The sequence below is a fragment of the Xenopus laevis genome, chromosome 5L, assembly GCF_017654675.1.
Source record: "Xenopus laevis strain J_2021 chromosome 5L, Xenopus_laevis_v10.1, whole genome shotgun sequence".
Taxonomy (NCBI): domain Eukaryota; kingdom Metazoa; phylum Chordata; class Amphibia; order Anura; family Pipidae; genus Xenopus; species Xenopus laevis.
This window is the reverse complement of record NC_054379.1, coordinates 136804917-136824916: the sequence shown is the minus strand read 5'-3', so window position 1 is coordinate 136824916 and position 20000 is coordinate 136804917. Positions and strand designations below refer to the sequence as shown.

Sequence of the window (20000 nt, the reverse complement as noted above, 5' to 3'; positions counted from 1 at the left end):
CCGCTTGTTTAGTGGAGCAGCGATCTGCCTGCACCCCCTGCCCTGCTGTCACTGACTAGCAGCCGCCCCAAGCCCAAGCCAGGGGAGACCTCCAGCCTGACTCAACTCAAGCCTGACTCAACTCCATCCTGACCCAAATCAAGCCTGACCCAACTCCAGCCTGACCCAACTCAAGCCTGACTCAACTCCATCCTGACCCAAATCAAGCCTGACCCAACTCAAGCCTGACTCAACGCCAGCCTGACTCCAGTGCTGCCCCAGGCTCAAGCTCTCGCTAAGTGAGTCAAGTGAGAGCAGTGCAAGTGGCATTCAGTTAGGTTTCAGCACAGACTTTGCGGCATTGTCCTGCTTTGTGCTTTGTTCTCCTTGTAGTCTGATCCCAGTATCTACATTATACAGAAGGATCCATATCCTGGGCATGCCCTACCCCAGCTTTGCTGCATCATCTTTATCCAGGGGCTTTTGTGTTCCCCTACTGACATATGAATGCACCCTCAGCTGAGCTACTAGCTCCTGTATCTCTTCTGTGCTCTCAGCTGCTCCCAGGGACAAAGCAGAAGCTGTAAGAGTTATTGGCTTTACTCCTGGACTGTTTATGTGGCTTCCTTTACCCTTGTGTCTTCTTCAAAACTCTCCTTCCTCTATAACCTGGGCTTATACCCCAACCCAACCACAAAGGTAATGGAGCGGCTCTGCTGGGGTTGGTGGTGGCATCTTGGCTTTTTGTGCCTTATGCAGTGGGCAGCTGGGGACACTGGAAGTAAAACCAAAAGCTGCAGTGAGGTGAAGCAGGTGTACCTGGCTAAAGGCTTCAGCCTGAATGGAGCACCCCAATCAGAAATCTCAGGTGAGTGAGTCTATTAGAGGATGCGCATGAGCCAGGCAACTTCCTAGAGGGGCTTCTCAGATGAGAATCTAAACAAATATGTCTGGTCACTTAAGCCACTTCTCACAGAGTCCCGGGTTCAGGTAAGACAGTTGTTTAACATATCCAGGCTGTATTTGGAGAAAAGGGGAGTCCATGGAAGCCTACACACCTAACATAAACTAGGATGTCCAACCTACAGCAATGTGGGGTTCAAAGCAGCTGTGATATTCCGCATGTGTAGACTGTAAATACCTGCAAATCAGACACAATTAGATCTGTCCATTCTACTTGTATCTCCATTTTCCCCACAAGGGGCCCCTCGGGAGCCCTGGCTAAATGCTCTTTCTTCCCGACCCTGAATTTCTCTAGTGATTCAGTGCAGTGTTACTTTTCTAGTGAAGCCCCCATAAACATGAAGGTGGAGTAAGTTGTGTGTGTGTGTGTGCAAGCATTGTTGCATTTTGGAGCTGGAATCCAGCTGTGACCTAGGGCAGATGCCAACCTATATGCTGCATCATGGTCAAGGGTTTCCTCAAGTCAGAAGGAATGAATTGCTGGGTGCTGTAAATGGCTGATGATTCAGATCTAGACATTCCCTTGGGGTGCAGAATACACAATTGCTTAAACATGCTCAAAATGATTGTGCCAATAAGTAATGTGTTCCTGAAAGGAGGGAATTTAAATTTGGGACCTATGCTGTTACACAGTATATGTTTGCTGAGCAAGGCAAACCAAATATCTCTTGTGCCACTTTCCATGGACACACATAAACGGGTTCCGCAATAGGAATAATGTCTGACCGAGTGCTTTTATTCTTTTTCTCCGTATTGTAATTGACTCCATTTCTGTGCGTCGCTACCTGCCCTGTAACTTTATCTTCTTGCTCAGACGTTGCTTGTTGTGCTTCCATGCTCATAGCTGGTGTATATGTGTATCAGCACTGGCCAATAGATGTGCACCCAGCAGGAGTCGATTAGAACGTTAGCCCTTTTGGCACAGACTGTAGCCTTAGTTTCCTTGATCGCTTCTTTGTACTGTGTGCGGTTGTTTCCTATAGAAGAGTTCTCCACTTAATATACATTTCCTCTCAAAAGTATTCTGACCAATCAGTTGTCTACTTCTGAGTAACAAATGCCACACAATACTGGTACTCAGTGTTATTTTTTGAATATTAGGGCTCATTAATAAAGGGCATATAAAGGACAAAAAACTGCAGCAAACTATGATATTTTCTTAGCCCACAATATTTACTGTTCCCCCTATTGGCACCCAGCACGTTTGGGGGCAAGCCTTCTACACTGGCATCTAATGCTGTACTGGCAGGGAATAGTTGTGAGTGCTATGGAAGGGGTGGCAGCATTTCCTGCAAACACAGGGTTTATCCTGAGCTCCTGCCGCAAGTACAGGGTTCCTTTCTGTGCATTGAACTCTGCACCTGCTGCTGGTTGCGCTGTTGGGGGCACAAGGTACAGAATTAAAGAGCCCTATTATTATAGAAAAAAATGTACTGCAGTATTTCATCTCCACAATTTCATATTTTACCTATGGCAGCTATACCAGTGTTAAGGCTTCTAGGGTTAGAATGTACAATCTTTGCAATCTGTTCAGGAGGATTTTAACCCATTCACCCAGGCACAGGTTGTTCAGGTTAGCTGGAGAATAACATAGCAGATAAGGCTGAAAAAAAGACACTGATTCATCAAGTTAAAGCTGTCTAATTTCAGTAACTTTGAATTTTCTCTCTTTCTAAAAAGTCATCCAACCCCTTCTTGAAACTATTTAATGTATCTGCCGGTAAAACTGATTTAAGGGAAATAATTCAGCAACTTCACAGCTCTCACTGTAAAAAACCCTTTTCAAATATCAAGATGGAACCTCCTTTCTTCTAACTGGAACAGATGCTCTTGGATCCAGTGGAAGGACATACTGGTGAATAAAGCATTAGAGACATTATTATCATATCCCTCTTAAGCATCTCTTGTCCAGCCTAAACAACCCCAACTTGTCCAGTCTTTCTTCATAACTGACACTTTCTCGACAGTTTGTCAAAATCAAGGATTTTGCATCCTGAATGGAATTAATTGGGCTGGATAGTTTTGTGTCATCTGCCAACACTTATAGATTATTGATACCCTCCCCTAAGTCAATAATGAACAAGTTAAACAAAAGCTGACACAATACCAGCCCTGAGAGACCCCACTTTTAACTTCAAGTAGAGAATGTCCCATTAACAACCACCCTCTGTACCCAATCCTGTAGCCAGTTTCCTATCCATGTGCAAACGGCTTCATTAAGCCCAACAGACCTTCGTTTAGAAAGCAGTCGTTTGTGGGGCACAGTATCAAACTCTTTGGCAAAATCCAAATAGATCACATCTACTGCCCTCCCGCTGTCCAGCATCTTACTTACCTTACAGATTTACCTAACATGATCTGTCCTTTATAAAGCCTTGCTGATTCCTGCTTATCATGCCATTCTCCAGGGCATAATCTTGAATGTGATACCTAAGCAAACATTCAAATAACTTGTCAACAGCAGATGTCAGACTTACAGGCCTACAACTGCCAGACTGAATTTGTCTTTTTTAAATATTGGCATTACACCAGTTTGTCTCCAGTCTATAGCTACCATACAAGAGTCTGAGAAAATGTAAGAAACAATTGGCCTAGATAAATCTAGACTTAGTTCTCGAAATACTTAAGGATGTGTTCCATGAGGCTCCAGGCTTTGTTCACATTACTTTTGCTTAAACCATTAAGTACCATGCAAATCAGTTGCATCAATGGTCTCAACCTGCAAGGCCCAGGCTTGTGCTAGTAAAAGGTCCTTCACCCTCCAGTCATGCAATTGCTCAAAGCTTCTTCAGGGTAGGATGAACAGCACACTCTACAAGTTGCTCAAAGCACGTATGGGTGTAAGTGACTCTGTAATTAGTTTTAATTTGTGCTCAGTATTGCATCCATTCTGGAGCTTTGCAATTTGCAGTTTTGTTCCTAAATGAGCCCTCAGTGTCCCTCAATGGTCCAGTTAAAGATGCACCCTCAATCCAGCTAAAGAAAGCCATGTGTGGGGCCCACCAACAGATATCTGGCCGATTATTTATTTTACAACAACCCAGTTGGCTTGAAAATCCCATTGGATGTGGAGTGCATCGGCTCATTAATGGGGTCATCATTTGATGGGTCTCCGCAGGCCCCTCTGGATGATGGACCAGCCATTGGATTAGACCAATTTGGCCCAGTATGAGGATGGCCATGTCAGGCCCAAATCTGCTCTTTTGGCAACTGTCAGCAATCTGGTTGCTAGGGTCCAAATTAGCCTAGCAGCCATGCATTTCTTTGACTGGAATATGAATAGGAGAGGGCCTGAATAGAAAGATGAGTAATAAAAAGTAGCAATAGCAATACATTTGTAGCCTTTAAGAGCGTTTGTTTTTTTAGAAAAGCTGGGAAGAGCCGGAAGAAGAAGGCATAAAAATTCAAAAACAATTAAAAATAATTAAGGCAAATTAAAAAGTTGCTTAGAATTAACCATTCTATAATATATTAAAAGTCAATTTAAAGGTGAACCACCCCTTTAATTAATTTGGTACATTGTCCCCCAAAGGCTGCATTGCTGCAAAACATTGACCTACACAATATTAGTTTTATGCAAACTGAATAATACCAGGACAATAGGTACCAAAAATATGGAACAGAAAAAACAAACTTTGTTACAGTCCTAAGAAGGATAGAGCCAATGGGACCCATTTGCCAAAGCACCAATGTGGGTGCATGTTGTTCTCAGTGGGGACGGTGATTAATACATGCAGCATCAATAATTGCCTCAGCAGCCAGATCCCTCGAGGGAAGTCAATTGCATTTGAAGGTCCAACCTACTAAGGAATCTGTGGAACTGCCGCCAGTTCAAGGATGAAGGTGTTAATTCCAGAGCTCCCTCTACTGGGCCCTTCAGTTTCACCAGAACAAGCTGGACAGGTGCAGTAGCTAGGGATGTAGCGAACGGCGGAAAAAATGTTCGCGAACATATTCGCGAACTTGCGTCAAAAATGCGAACGGTTCGCGAACGTCGCGAACCCCATAGACTTCAATGGGAAGGCGAATTTTAAAAGCTAGAAAAGACATTTCTGGCCAGAAAAATTATTTTAAAGTTGTTTAAAGGGTGCAACGACCTGGACAGTGGCATGCCAGAGGGGGATCAAGGGCAAAAATGTATCTGAAAAATACATTGTTGACACAGTGCTGCGTTTTGTGCTGTAAAGGGCAGAAATCACACTACGTCACTCAGGTGATGTTTCTGGACACGGAATGTGAAAAAGCTCACACAGCTAGGTGGCACTTGGTTAAAGACTGGGCAAACAATGCCTGCAAGGGCAACGTATACAGTAGTGGATACGGAATATATTATTGCTGCTGTAAAAACATCACTCAGGTGATGTTTACGGACACGGAATTATTATTGTTATTTAGACAGAATGTGAAAAAGCTCACACAGCTAGGTGGCACTTGCATACCTCCCAACTGTCCCTCTTTTGACCACTCAACCCCCTGTCCCTCTTTTGTACTGGAAAGTCCCTCTTTTCTCTGCAATGAACAGCCAGAAAAAAACCAGTTTCTAACTTAATTAGCTTTTGGCAGAGAGCTCAGAACAGCTAACAGGTGCAAATAAGATACTTTGTAACAATTTTGACTCTGGTTGGTGCTGGTAGTGGTGAACTACTAGGAGGAGCAGCACACCAGTCCCACTCCCCAACACAGCTAGACTAATAGCACTGGGCTCTTACAGTAGCAAAGTAAAAAAAACAAAAAAGAAAATAAAAGCAGTCCTTACAAGGACTATTGGGTTACAGGCAGCAGTCAGCAGATGAGAGATCAGAAGCAGCGCCCACAGCAGCTACATACAGAGCACTGCAGTAGAAGGTAGATTACTAGCCAGCAAAGCTACCTAACCTAAAATGTCCCTCAAATCCCTGCAGAGTTCTGTCCCTCCAATACAGAGCAGTATCAAGTAGATTACTAGCCAGCAAAGTTACTATCAACTGTCCCTCAAATCCCTACACTAGCTCTTCCAAGCACACACAGGCAGAATGAAAAAACGCTGCAGGGCTTCAGTTTATATATGGAAGGGGAGTGGTCCAGGGGGTGTGGGGGTGGTCCAGGAGGGAGAGCTTCCTGATTGGCTGCCATGTATCTGCTGGTCTGGGGTGAGAGGTCAAAAATAAGCGCCAGCTAAGGCGAACCCAAATTGGCGAACGTCGCGCGACGTTCGCGAACATTCGGTGGACGCGAACAGCCGATGTTCGCGCGAATTAGTTCGCGGGCGAACAGTCCGCGACATCCCTAGCAGTAGCACTGCTGCAATAGTCTAAACTGTGTGGAAGGGTATTAAATGTATTTAAACATCAATTTTAACAATCTGTAATGAGCCTTTGTATTCATTAAAGGGGCAATGTCACTCCCAATGCCAAATTAAAGTTAATGGTTCTCGTCTGTAATTTAACCCTCTAAGAACGACCGTTTTTTTTCACTGGAGAGATTGTGTTGTGTGCACACGTGTATTTACCTTGGCAACAGAAAGGGGGCACTAAGGAATCATGAGATGAGAAGCAGCCCTAGGTAATTAACCTTGCACATACACATTAGGAAAAGAGAAATTAAAATATTTTCTGTTCTTCCAGTTCTGTGGCTTGGCCCGGCTTCCAGCCATAAAGTCCACCTGCGGGATGGAAGGACATTCATTTTTCATTAGAGAAACTCTGCAATAAAATGTCACAGTGATATTTTGACAGCTGCCTCCATGTTTGACTTGCTTTTGTTAACCTTTGTTTTATTCTTGCTGTGATGAAATGATCTGTTTTCATTGGTAAATCCCTCAGCAGTCATGGAACTGAATGAACTAATGTTATAGGGCTGCTGTATGAGTATTCTGGTGCAGCAACAAAAATATCAATTTTTTTGTTGCACATTCCATTTTGTCTGGCTGCTCCATGGTTGTATTTCTATAATAAAAATTCCTCCTCTAAGTGGTAAGAGCAGGAGCAATAATATAAATTTGGTCTGCCGGAGCCGGAAATGGCGGGGCATAGAAGAGATTGTGGGGTAGGTAGATTGCAGCGTTTGGCTCAACCTCACCCCCCATGACCTGCAAAGAATGTGTAGTTAGTAGCCCAAACTTGCCCAGCCTCAATATCACCATAGGGTTGTACTAGAGGGGTATGGGTAATTTAGGGAGGGAATCAATGTTTATTTGGGGCTGCTGTGTCTGCAGGCTTCTATGGCAGCCTTGTGTCATGATCTACTCAACCAAGCTTGTGTTTATTGGAGCTACTTTAGGACAAGGAGAGCCTATTTCACTGTTAGTGCCAAAGCATTCGGCATCACCAATTGAAATAAGTAGGAAGGTATATTTCTTGTAGTCGTGGGTGGATTCGGGTTGAGCTCTTCTTCTTCTGCTCTCCCCACCAGTGACCTTACACTGTCAGCTTTTCGGCTCCGGCAGTCTCCATTTATAGGCAAATGCTTGCCCAGCTTCATTTCATGACATCACAGATGGGTGGGAGCAGGTCTTTAAATGAAGGTCCGGGTTTGGGTTAGAAGTTTTGTTGACCCACACATCACTAATTCCCTGGGCTAGTGCTCCTCTTTGTACAAAACTGGGAGTCATATTCACCCATGCAGCATCCTGGGGAAAATACCATTTGATTTCACTGAGGGGTTCCTAATATATTGTCTCCCCCCCCCCCCCCGGTGAAATAGGTTTTCCTTGTTTATTAACTATGCTTAAAACAGAATTCTTGGTATTTGCCCATTGAGGCTGCCTTTGAGGATCAGTGGCATGGCAGTGGAATCACTGTGTAAACCTATTAAATATGATATGTCTGATAATCATGGTACTGCCTGCCATAAAGTGTCACTGAAAATTATTTTTATGTGTAGGCAGCATTGGCTTTGCTTACTTGCCCACTGCAAACTTTGTGATTAACAATATTTTATAATGTGTATTTATAGCTTCCAAAAGTATCGCCATATAGCAACGGGTAAATAGTAGGGAATTCAGGATTCAGTTCAGGATTCGGTTCAGGATTCAGTTTGGGATTCGGACATGATTCTGCTGAATCCTTCTGCCTGGCCGAACCAAATCCGAATCCTAATTTGTATATGTAAATTAGGGTCTGGGAGGGAAATTGCATGACTTTTTGTCACAAAACAAGGAAGTGAAAAATGGTTTCCCCTTCCCATCCCTAATTTAGGATTTGGATTCAGTTCGGTTCGGTATTCTTTTGCGAAGGATTCGGGGGTTTGGCTGAATCCAAAATAGTGGATTTGGTGCATCCCTAGTAAATAGTCCTGTTCCCAGTAGGGCTGTTTGACCTTTGCCATGAAATGATTTGCTGGGGGTTCTCTTGGAATGAATCAAGTGAGATATTGTGATGTGAAAGTAAACTCAGCAAAGAACACGCAAAGAAGACAAATTACAGTGAGAGTACGGGATCCACTTGTAACGGATCAGTCTAAAAATTAACAGATTTGCTCAACTCAATGGCAATAACAGTGAAATGAGGAGCCAGCAGTTTCCCATTTGTGGGTGTTTATAATAATGGAGTGCTAGCACTTCGGCTGCCAGGTGTTCCTTCCGTGGGCTTGGGCTGGGCACATGGGCAGTATAGCAAGCCTTTAAAATAAGAGCGTATTGCACGTGTCCAACCCAAGCTGGTGCAAAGAACACATGAGCCAAATAAACATGACGGCACTGAGGTCCTCAGGAAGGTACCCCAGTCCAGTTTTATAGAGGCAAGTGATTAAACTTATTGAGGTTGGTCAAGATTAGGGTACTTCCTCCTACTCCCAGCCACATGATCCTTGAATAGTGGTTTCTATATAAATGGCCAATTATTGTTTCTCCTGCACTTTCCTCTGTAAACAAATAATTGGGCTATAGGGTTGTGATATTAGGGAACAAAGAGAATTCTGACTCTTGAGTCCCACAACTGGAAGGAACGAGACAGGCTTCCATTCAAGCATTAAATTGCTACAGCCCACTCACAATGAATGTAGAGCCATTTTAAAGATCGTAATCCTTCCAGTCTGTAAGTGCTCATAGTGGAAAACCTGGAGGTCAGCTGAAGATATACGACCCAGGTACTGTTTTATTCCAGCTCTTACTTTACCAAAAATTACAGGAATAATATTCAAGTGTTCAGGATCCATGGGCCAAAGTAAAAGATTTTGTGGCCCAGACATTACAGAATGGCAATGTAAGTGCAATATTTCCAACATACGAGCCTCGAGCTGGTGATAAACTACAGCTTCCATCTTCTAGTCAACATTTCAACTCAGACATGTCAATCTGCCCGCAATAACAGGACCATCACCTGCTCAGTAATTTGCACCACAATCCTTTTACCTGCTCAACTGAAATGCATTGAAACGTCACTCCTTTGAAATAGCTGAATAGTAATCTTAATCAGGGGTGATGCCAGGTGGAAATGGGTATGGTCAGGGCAGATCAGGGGTGTGGTGGGAAGAGCCAAAATGCACGTGGATCAGGTTTGGTCAGGGTTGGCATCTCTATAGGCACAAGTTCCATACCTTGTATATAACAGCAAATAAGCTGTGTTTCCTGTAATGTACAAACATAGAGAAAAAGAAGGGGGATTGATCAATGCACATTCCTGGTCCCCTGTCTCACAATCAATCTAGTACAGTATGTATGCAAGTGCATGCATTTACAAAAACAGGGGTTATTAGTTACAAAGTTATGATCATAAAATTGGTAAGCCACCATATCACGTCAAGGTAAACTCTATATGGTAGTCTCTTACTATTTACCTCAGGTCATAGTATTGAAGACTGGCACCTTCCTAACTCTTTACCTCTGGTCATAATATTCAAAGGCTGCCACCTCCCTGCATAGTAGCATTTCTTGGGGTAAAGCTGGCCGTAGATGTAAAGATTTTTAAAAGATCTTTTCTTATCGTAAGACCAAGCTTATCTTCAAACGATTGTTTAAATGTATGATTTGTCCATCAACTAAAAAGACCATTTTTAAGCAATGTTGTAGTTGAAGCCACTGAGGGTAGCTGCCTGCTTGGTACTTGCAAATAGAGATACTTCCGCATTCATCAGCGCTGTCCACGACTGTTAGTTTTCAAAAAATTCTATTTCAACAAACTGGGGCTCATTTATAAACACTGGGCAAATTTGCACCTGGGCAGTAACCCATAGCAACCAATCAGTGATTAGCTTTTTTCAGTCAGCTGCAGGTTGAACACTGAAAGCAATCGTCTGATTGGTTGTCATGGGTTACTGCCCAGGAGCAATTTTGCCCAGTGTTTATAAATGAGCCCCACTGTGTGGAACGAACATTGTGCAGTGGGTGCGCTGAGACTTACGCGTTTCTTGCCATAACACTCGGAACGTCCTCAAAGTCGGAGGAACTTTGGGGAAAGTGCCGAGAAAGGACGCTGAGGAAGTGCTGAGTGTTCTGGCAAGAAACGAGTAAGTCTGAGCGCACACACTGCACAAGTTTCGTTCCACACAGTGTGTTGAAATAAAGCCGCTTTTTGGAAACTAACAGTGTCCTCCTTTGGAGTCGTGGACAGCGCTGGTGAATGCCGAAGTATCTCTATTTGCAAGTATCAGTAACAGCGTGGAGTGACCGACTTCCCGCGAGAGCAGCGTCCAGACGAGAGGACACGCATCTGTTTCAATATATAGAGATGCCTGCTTGGCCCTGATATCAATTGGACAATAGATTTCACTGTGACCGATGAAAATTTTCTAACCTGGCCGATCAATTTTCTGACCGATGTCGGACGAAAAATCGTTAGATGAACGATCGTTCGATTCCCACTAACCTCACGATAATTTGACGGATTTGTTGGATTGCACTAAAATCAGTCGTTCATCAAAATAAAATGTTTGCGTCTATGGGGAACTTAAGTGTCTCCTGACATGGGCATTGGTTTCAGTCAGAGGGCCAGGTCCTCCCCCGCCATTAGCTTTTAAAAGAGATTGCCTTGACCACAGCTTTGGTTCCACTTGCTTAATCCTCCCCCGTTTGCGTCTTTTAAGAGAGAGAGACTGCCTAGACCAACACCCATTTTTTAAAAGCCTGAGACCACAATTTAAAGGGATGGTTGTGGGGGTGCTACAACCACATGGAAGCCTGGCCTGCAACTTAATTGCTAGATATCTGGCAGAATAACTCTGCTACAATACAAAAAAGCAAAAAAAGAGGTAAAGCGTTAGGAAGGTGCCAGCCTTCAATACTATGACCTGAGGTAAATAGTTAGGAACCGCCATAAGGGGTTTACCTTCACGTGGTATGGTGGCTTATCGATTTTATGATCATAACTTTGTAACTAATAACACCTGTTTTTGTAAATATGTATGCACTTGCATAGATACTAGATTGATTGTGAGACAGGGGGCTAGGGAATGTGCATTGATCGATCCCCCTTCTTTTTCTCTATGTTTCTCTATGTCTCTATGTTTTCTCTATGTTTGTAGCACTTCCATTGTATTTAAATATATTTTGACTTAGCCGTGGAGTGCACCCCCAGAATGAATACTTAACTGATTATATTAAGTGGCATATTAAAGAATCTTACTCAACTGGATTATATACAGTAAATTATATACAGTAAATATTATATATCAGTAAATATTGCCCTTTTACATCTCTTACTTTGAGCCACCATTTCATGTGATGGTCTGTGTGCTGCCTCAGAGATCACCTGACCAGAAATACTGCAGCTCTAACTGTAACAGGGAGAAGTGTGGGAATAAAAGATGGAACTTTGCCCAGTAATTGGCTGGTGTGACATAACATGTAAGTGTACCTTTGGTTTGTTTGTGTGCACTGTGAATCGTAGGATCCCAAGGGCAGCCCTTGGTACTTAAAATGGCAATTTTCTATTTAGGATTACCCAATGACACATATTATTAGAAAAGTATATTTTCATGATAGTTTTTTATTTCGAAGCAGGGTTTTACATATGAGTACAACTTGATCTGGCTCTGCACTTACCAAAGAATATATCCTTTGTTTTGTCCTGCGTTTGGTTATCCAGTCTGTACTGTGGAACAGTGCCAATATTCAGAGTGCGGGCACACATAACATGATGGATTCTTACATGCAGGGCCATTCCTGCCATGAGGCAAGGTGAGCAAAAAGCAGCCTCCTGTAACTTTAAGAGCCGAATTTCCGGTTTTTAAACCGGAAATTCGGCTCTGCTAGTGCTGAAAGAGCAGTACACGCTTGTTGCACTAGTGATACTGCCCCTTTTGACCCGCTCCGACGCTAAACTTTTAAGCGCGGATCGGGAGAGGGGGGCAGCATCGGGGTTGCTGCCTCAGGCGGCAGCAGTCCATGGATCGCCCCTGCTCACATGCACTGATAATAACCCTGAACATGCTGCCTTAAGATGGCTGTACACAGAGAGATCGTTTGGCGACATTCTCCCTCCCCGATATGCCCACCTTGAGTTGGGCGATATCGGGCTGATCCGATCGTAACGATGGGTAAATGGGCGGTTGGATCGCGGGACCACATCAACGAACAGATACAGTCCACGATCCGACAGGATTTTTAGTCCCGTCCGATTGGCATCTGCCCCAACTTTCGGCCAGATATCGACCGGGGAAGCCCGTCGGAGGGCCCCATAGACAGGCCAATAAGCTGCCGACAGCTTTTATCGGCCCGTGTATGGCCACCTTTAGCCTGCATAATAAATATTGCTCTATAGGTTTTTCAAAATAACAAGTGCTTCAATACCTTCAAGGCAAAATCTGAGCACACACTAGATGGAACCATTTAAAAACAACAAAAAAAGGTTTTCTAATTCAGGGATAATTAGCTTTTAGGCAGTGACTTAAAGCCTCATTATCATTCGAACAGAATAAATCATTGTGTAACCGTGAAATGCTCATTACGGCTGTGTTTAGAAGTCACGCAATCAAGCAAAACTGAGGTGGGGCAGAATACAGGCTAGGATTAGAAGTGGGAGTCACGAGGAGTGCAGGAGCAGCGCAGAATATGTCACAGGGGGCTTAAACATACCTCCCAACATTTTGGAAATCAAAAGAGGGACAAAAAGTGCAATTTTGGCCACGCCCATTTTTGTGGCCACACCCCCTAATTACTATGTTCATTTTACAAATTGTAAATAAGCCGTATCAATTTTAATGGGCAGGGAGAGCTGTATGGCAGTCCCTACTAAAGTGATGTATAAAGTTGTAGTGCAACTAGCTTCCCTCCACTGGTTATTGAACTACAACTCCCAGCACCAACACCCAGAGAGCAAAACACACACATACTAACAAACACACAAGAACACACACAGTATAGTAACACACACACTAACACACACCCACAGTAACACACACATAGTAACACACACACACGCTAACACAGTTGGGGGGGTATGCATATGAGATGCTACTAAACAATGGAACATAACTTAATAAGGCCACAGCATGGAAACAAAATCCAGATAAAAATTCTCCCTGGTGGCAAGGGGGAACTAAAAACCTAAAATAGAATCTTGTTTCCAGACCTCAGTGAATAAGAAAATGTTTGAGGTCCTTTTCCAAAAGCCTCGCAGAACTGTGCTTATTTTAATTTCCAGACTAGCAGCAAGCATGGACAGGGATGCGTGCAGATTGGTTAAACATCCGCCAGAGCTCTGGACGCTGCCATGTGCGAATACTTGAAACCTGAGCCAAATGGGAGCAGAATATTTACTTAGGTTATCTGGAAATCCCCAAGGACATAAATTAAACATTAATAAATCCCATAGCTGTCTCCAGCAGAACTGCGTTCCTGTTAGACGTCTCCTCTTCTGAAGCATTATTACCACATGACCGTGACGTCAGTTATTTCTCTTCTAGCGAGACTATGCGCTAATTGCCTGTGTAAAAAAAAAACGGCGGGACAGCACAGCGGGACATTAAACTGTCTATCCGGGACAGTGGGATGGGCTGTCAAAAATGGGACTGTCCCGCGAAAAGCGGAACAGTTGGGGGGTATGGCTTAAAGGGGACCTGTCACCCTAAGAAATTGTTCCAAATCTTATTTTTTGGTGTTTTTTTGTCAAGCCAGATTAACTTTACTTATATTATATAAATTATTTAAATTTTGTTGCTTTTAGTCTTTGAATTCACAATCACAGCAATCAGGCAGCAGCTATTTTATGAAAAGTGTTATTAAGGAAAATTTTGCCGCATGACAAAATCCAATTTATGCAACAGAATGATGCCCATGCTAGAGTGCTGCGCGGGTCCATTTTTTAGGAACCGTATCCCGCCCCGTACCTGCAACCTGCATTCCGCAACCCGGACCCGCAACCCGCATTCTTACCTGCTTGGAACCGCTACCCGACCCTATCCGCAAGTACCTTATCCGCAACTCTGACCCGCGACCCGCTGACCATCAAGAATCAGGAAGTAATGTCATTGTAAACCGGAAGTGACATCATCGGAAGTAGACGTGATCAGAAAAAAAGGAGTAAAACAGGAAGTGCTGTCATTATAAACCGGAGTAAATATCGCTATTGAAAAGACCCGCGGCCCGACCCGCAAACCCTCAGAACCGCCGACCCGTCTTTACCCGCACCCAGAACTTCTCCCCTCAACACACAAGGTATCGCAGGTACTCAACCCGCTGAAGGACTCTAGCCCATGCATTGGCTACACAATTAAATGTAGAGAATGGAGGGGGGATGTGAGAAGTGCAGAAACCCAAGGCATAGAGGAGGGGCCAGCAATATATGATTGACAGCTTAGACTTTTAAACAAGTTATTGATGTGTTAATGAAAAAAAATAATTTGTCATTCATGTTTAACATAAAAATGACTTTTAATATACAGCTTTTTATGTCTGGGTGACAGGTCCCCTTTAAGGGAGCTAGCACACGGGCGCATTCGGGGGATTTAATCGATCTTCTGTGGGGCGACAATCTCCCCAAACTGAATTCCCCCTGCCTTCCACCTGCTATAATGCGAAAACGCCACCGCCAATGCACTTGCGGCGCGGCGATTTCCAAAGGGTTTCCTCGTGAGGCAACTTCAGTGTTAGAGCTGGATAACGAGCATATTAATCCCAGACGTGCCATTATAATCACTGGGTGCAGGCAATGAAATGAATGCAAGGGCATTGGGCAGATCAGGAGTCATTTCAGCCTTGTGTCTGGGACAGCCTTGTTTTGTGCCAGACAGGTGGCACAAAGTTCACTTTGCTGAACTATGAGCAAAACTGTGGAGAAATTTGCAAAACAGCAAAAATTCACGAAACGCATTGAAGACAATCAATGTTTTTTTCTCTGCATTTTCTCAGACAAAATGCATTAAAACAAATGGGTGTTTTTTTGCTGCATTTTACTCATGTTTTTTTTTTCACAAAATTTCCCTCATTACTGGGTCGTATAATCCCGAAACTCCAAATTATGGACAGCCAGCTGCCATAGATCCATTTTAAACAAATAATTCACATTTTTTAAAAATGATTATTTTTTGCTCTGTAATGATAAAACAGTAGCTTGTAATTGATCACAACTAAAATATAATTAATCCTTATTGGATGCAAATTAGGGTAATTTAAGGTTTACATTTTTTAGTAGATTTAAGACAAATTATGGAAAGATCTGGAAAACCCCAGGCCCTGAGCATTCTGGATATCTATACCTATATTGAAATAATGAAAAAAAATTATAAAAACAACCAGTTGAAAAGTTGCTGAGCATTGGCCATTCTATAACATAATAAAGGTGAACCACCCCTTTTAGCCAATTTCTTCTGGTTCTGAGCAATGCTCTTCTCCAGAGCTGTTATGTTCCCTTGAGAGCTCTGTTTGTTTCTATCATATCATTTCTCTTGCTTTATAGGAACATTTGCAAGATCAGGGCTCAGGCCTTGAGGTTTTTACTTTCTTCCTTTTTTCCCTAGCAGAGTGAACATGAAAAGGGGGAGAAAGGGTCTATAGAAGAGTCTGAGCAAAGTGTTCTTTGGATATTGAGGCAGATAGACAAGATTGGCACAGACAAATTAGATGTAGTCTCATTTCCTGAAGCTAGACTGGCGCAGAACCCTGCTACACTCCTCTCACTCTTCTATCCTAGATTGATGTAGATGTCAAAAATAAATGACTGTAGTCATGCTTCTCTGGCGCTGACAACACTCCACCTGAACAGTAGATGTTCTCAAATATTTGCCTCTCTTTTTCCCTTGGATAAAACATTACCTTGCGGCAACAATGTGTCATCTCGACAGAGAACATGTATTATTGCTTTTAGGGAACTTTTCCAAGGGAGATATTTGGTGAAAACAGATGGACGAAATTAATGATCTGGTCGTTTCAGGAAGGCTCTTTTGGTATTTGCGGGATGGTGAAAGAAGCAAAGGCAGAAGGGCAAGAATTGTGCCCATGGGCCTCCACTACACGCCCTCTGCTTTTACTGTATGTAACACCCTCTGCATTCTTTAATAAATACATTTTTATTTTTTATTATGTGTGGCTTTTGAGTGATTTAGCTTTTTATTCTCCAGTTTGTGGTTCTAGCAATCTGGTTGCTAGGGTCTAAATTACCCTAGCAACTATGCATTGATATGAATATGAATAGGAGAGGCCTGAATAGAAAGATGAATAATAAAAAGTAGCAAAAACAATACATTTGTAGCCTTCCTGGGCATTTGTTTTAGATGGGGTCCGTGACCCCTATTTGAAAGAGAAAGGCAAATAACTATAAAAAAAAACTATAAAAATAAAAATAAAAGAATAAGCCATTCTACAACATAAAATGTATTTTACAGGTGAACCACCCCTTTAAAGGAGAACTAAAGCTTAACTAAAGAATTAGGCTAGAAATATTGTATATTATGTTTTGGGCTTCTGTAACAGCCCAAGGCGAACACATTCCTTTAGCAGTAAAGATCTGTGTCTCCAAAGATGCCCCAGTAGCTCCCCATCTTCTTTTCTGCTGATTCACTGCACATGCTCTGTGCTGCTGTCACTTACTGAGCTTAGGGACCCACTCACAATATACAGAACACATAGAATAGAAATGTCACAATATAAGGCTGATTAGTAATTAATACAAATAATTACTACATGACAGCACAGAAACCAGTGCAATTAGCATCAGAATTTAATAATCAGCCCTGTAGCATCAGTTTATATTACAGACCAGCCTCATTTTCTGCTTGATAATTTGCAATGACCCCTACGCTTAGCTTCTCAACAGCTGCTCAGAGCCCACTGAGCATGTGAGTGTCACAGACACTTTCCAAGATGGTGACCCACTGTGACAAGTTTGAAGTCCTGGATCATTGCTGCTATTGACAAGCTCAAACTTTAGGCTGGTGCATTAAGTTCAGTATATAAAATATGGCATTTTTAGCCATATTCATTTTTGTGGTTTAGTTCTCCTATAAAGGAAATTTTCAAAAGCGATGAAAGTAGACAGCAAAATAAATAAAGGTCAAGGATAATTAAAAGGAGTATTATCCATGCAAATAACATGTATTCCTGGTACTTTGTATATCTGATCTCTTCCTGGAAAGAAAATAACTATCATGCTATAGTTTCTTAATGTGTTTTTTTTTTACTATCACTGAGTCACAAAAGAGTCACGGGTCCTCTGTCTGAAAGACTCTGGGCACATTTAATAACATTTTGTGTGCAAGTTTCTAAATGTCACCCTTGACTGCAATTAGTAAATTGCCTACATATTGCTGTAACAAGTACCTGTTTCAGTGCAATTACTGGGCCCATCACCCCCAGAGGAGCTCTCTGTGCAGAATACTGCCTTGTCTTCTGCATGTAATATACACAGGCAATGTCTCCTCTAGTTTCCTAGGGGCTGGGTGCACAAAAATTGTTTTTTAGAATTAGTTTCATGAAACTTATGTGCTCCACAATTCGCTGTGTGGGCTGGTGATTGTGTCATATTGTGTATTTGTGTGCACAGCTTACAGAGAACATTATAAACACAGCTTGAGGGAAGGGCTTGTCTCCAAATAATCACTCAGTGCTGCCTTTACTATAGCACCCTTGTGTGGCCTCTGCCCCAAGATGAGATGGGTGTACAAGGCTTTTGCTCTCTGGGTTAACTACTTGTAATGCTGCTAAATACTGGTATTGAAAATATTCAGAAAAATTGGTGGTTTATGAATAAATGACCTTTAGGGTTTCTGTATCCTTTACAGTGTTGTACAATGGATATATTTCGAAGGGTAATGTTGTTTCAGATGGTCTAAGTGTACCCTTTAGACCAGGACTCCCCAACCTTTTTTTATCCATTCAGATCTAAAAAGAATTGGGGGAGCAACGAAACATAAAAAAAATGTTCCTGGAATGCCAAATAAGTGCTGTGATTGGCTATTTGGTGGCCCCTATGTGGACTGGCAGCCTACAGGAGACTATGTTTGGCAGTACCCCTGTTGTTCATGAAACCAAAACTTGCCTCCAAGCCAAAAATTCAAAAATAAGCTCCTGTTTTGAGGCCACTTGGAGCAACATCCAAGGGGTTGGTGAGCAACATGTTGTTTGAGGTTGGGGATCACTGCTTTAGACTGATACGGCACAATCAGGGAAATAACTGAGCATACAATAAAACAATACAGGATCAGTGAAACAGAAGATGAGAGAACCTGGATCACAGAAGCTTACAGTCGGAATTTATAATACTTACAAACTGTCGAAACCAGATTCATGCGAGAGGTTTCTATAGGGGAAGACACAAGAGGGAAGGCTGATATATTATACAGAGTGGGAAGAAAAGCATCAGCCTTTAACATAGAAGTGAATTTTAGAGCAAAGTAACTAATAAATGACATTTCAAAGGGAGCGTCTGACACAAAAAGGGCCTGTGTGGTTTAGACAAGTGAATGCTGATTAGCATGGGAAAAAAATCCCCTTTCTGTGAGAGAGAAGTGTTGAAACAAGATTCTGTTGTGGGGTTAAATCATCAAGAGTATGGGATTTCCCCCAAAGGCGACGGCATGAATAAGTGCATGGCTGGGGAATGTGTGCGTGACAGTTTGGCTGTTGGGAGCACAAGAGCAATCCACAGATGACCTGAGAGAGATAGGGCAGCCCTGACTGTTCTGTGTATGGGAGGGAGGAGTGAGAATGGGCTCCAATGTTGAACGGTTATGGGGACAGAAATTAAAGGATAAGATAAACCCATAGAACAAAGGTTCACTCATATTGTTGTCAATGCTCCCTTGAAATATGGGTACAGGGTTTTTTCCTCTATATAGTTTACAATATTTTTGTTCAGTTTACCCACCTGCCTACCAACTCTTGACTGTATAGCTGTAGTGGTGGGATATTAAGGTCTGGGAAGGGCCATAGATGTTAAGCACTTGCTACCAGTTCCTACTTCTCTAGGTGAAAAAGAAACAGACTAATCTTGTCTTAACATCTCTATCCCTTGCCCCTGTGTCCTTGGGTTTCATCCAATCCCCTTAAAGCAATTTGCCCTAGGCAGATCTTTCCCAGTTCTGAGTTTGGCTTTACCTAAGGTTAATGGCACAGACACGGGGTTGTTTCAGATACTTTGTGCCATGTTTTAATTAGGCACAAAACACATTAAGTGTGGTTCACCTTTATGTTAAAATTTTGTATGTAATAGAATGCGCTATTCCTAGCAACTTTGCAATTGATATTCATTATTTATTTTTCATAGTTTTTGAATTATTTGCCTTCCTCTTCTGCCTCTTTCCAGCTTTCAAATGGGGGGGGGGGGGTCACTGACCCCAGCAGCCAAAAACCATTGCTCTGTGAGGCCATCGTTCTATTGTTATTGGTAATTTGTAATACTTATGCAGGCCCTCCGCCTCTACTATTTATATTCCCAATCTCGTTCAAACTGCTGCCTGGTTGCTAGGCTAAATAAGACCCTAGCAAATAGAAACCTGGTAAAAGTGGAGAGCTGGTATAAATAAAAAGCTGAAAAACCATGAAAAAAATTATATAAACTAAACATTGGCTCAGAATATCAATTTAGTTAATTTAAAGGTTAACTATATACTTGCCTGAAAAATCCATAAGCAAGTACCAGTTCATGGAGGATGATTGCATAGCTGGTCTTTGGGGGAGCTGCTTTGAGGGTATTTAAATACTGCGTTAC

General features: G+C 42.5%; 1 protein-coding gene across 1 annotated transcript in view; it reads left to right on the top strand.

Annotated features, from left to right (window-relative positions):
- gpc1.L (glypican 1 L homeolog) overlaps window positions 1-20000 on the top strand; it is a 48788-nt gene that overhangs the window by 423 nt on the left and 28365 nt on the right. Inside the window, exon 1 of the mRNA XM_018263912.2 lies at window positions 1-847. This exon is cut by the window's left edge and continues 423 nt beyond it. Within this exon, the coding sequence (XP_018119401.1) occupies window positions 682-847 (166 nt within the window). The 5' untranslated portion in view covers window positions 1-681. The remainder of the gene's footprint in view (window positions 848-20000) is intronic.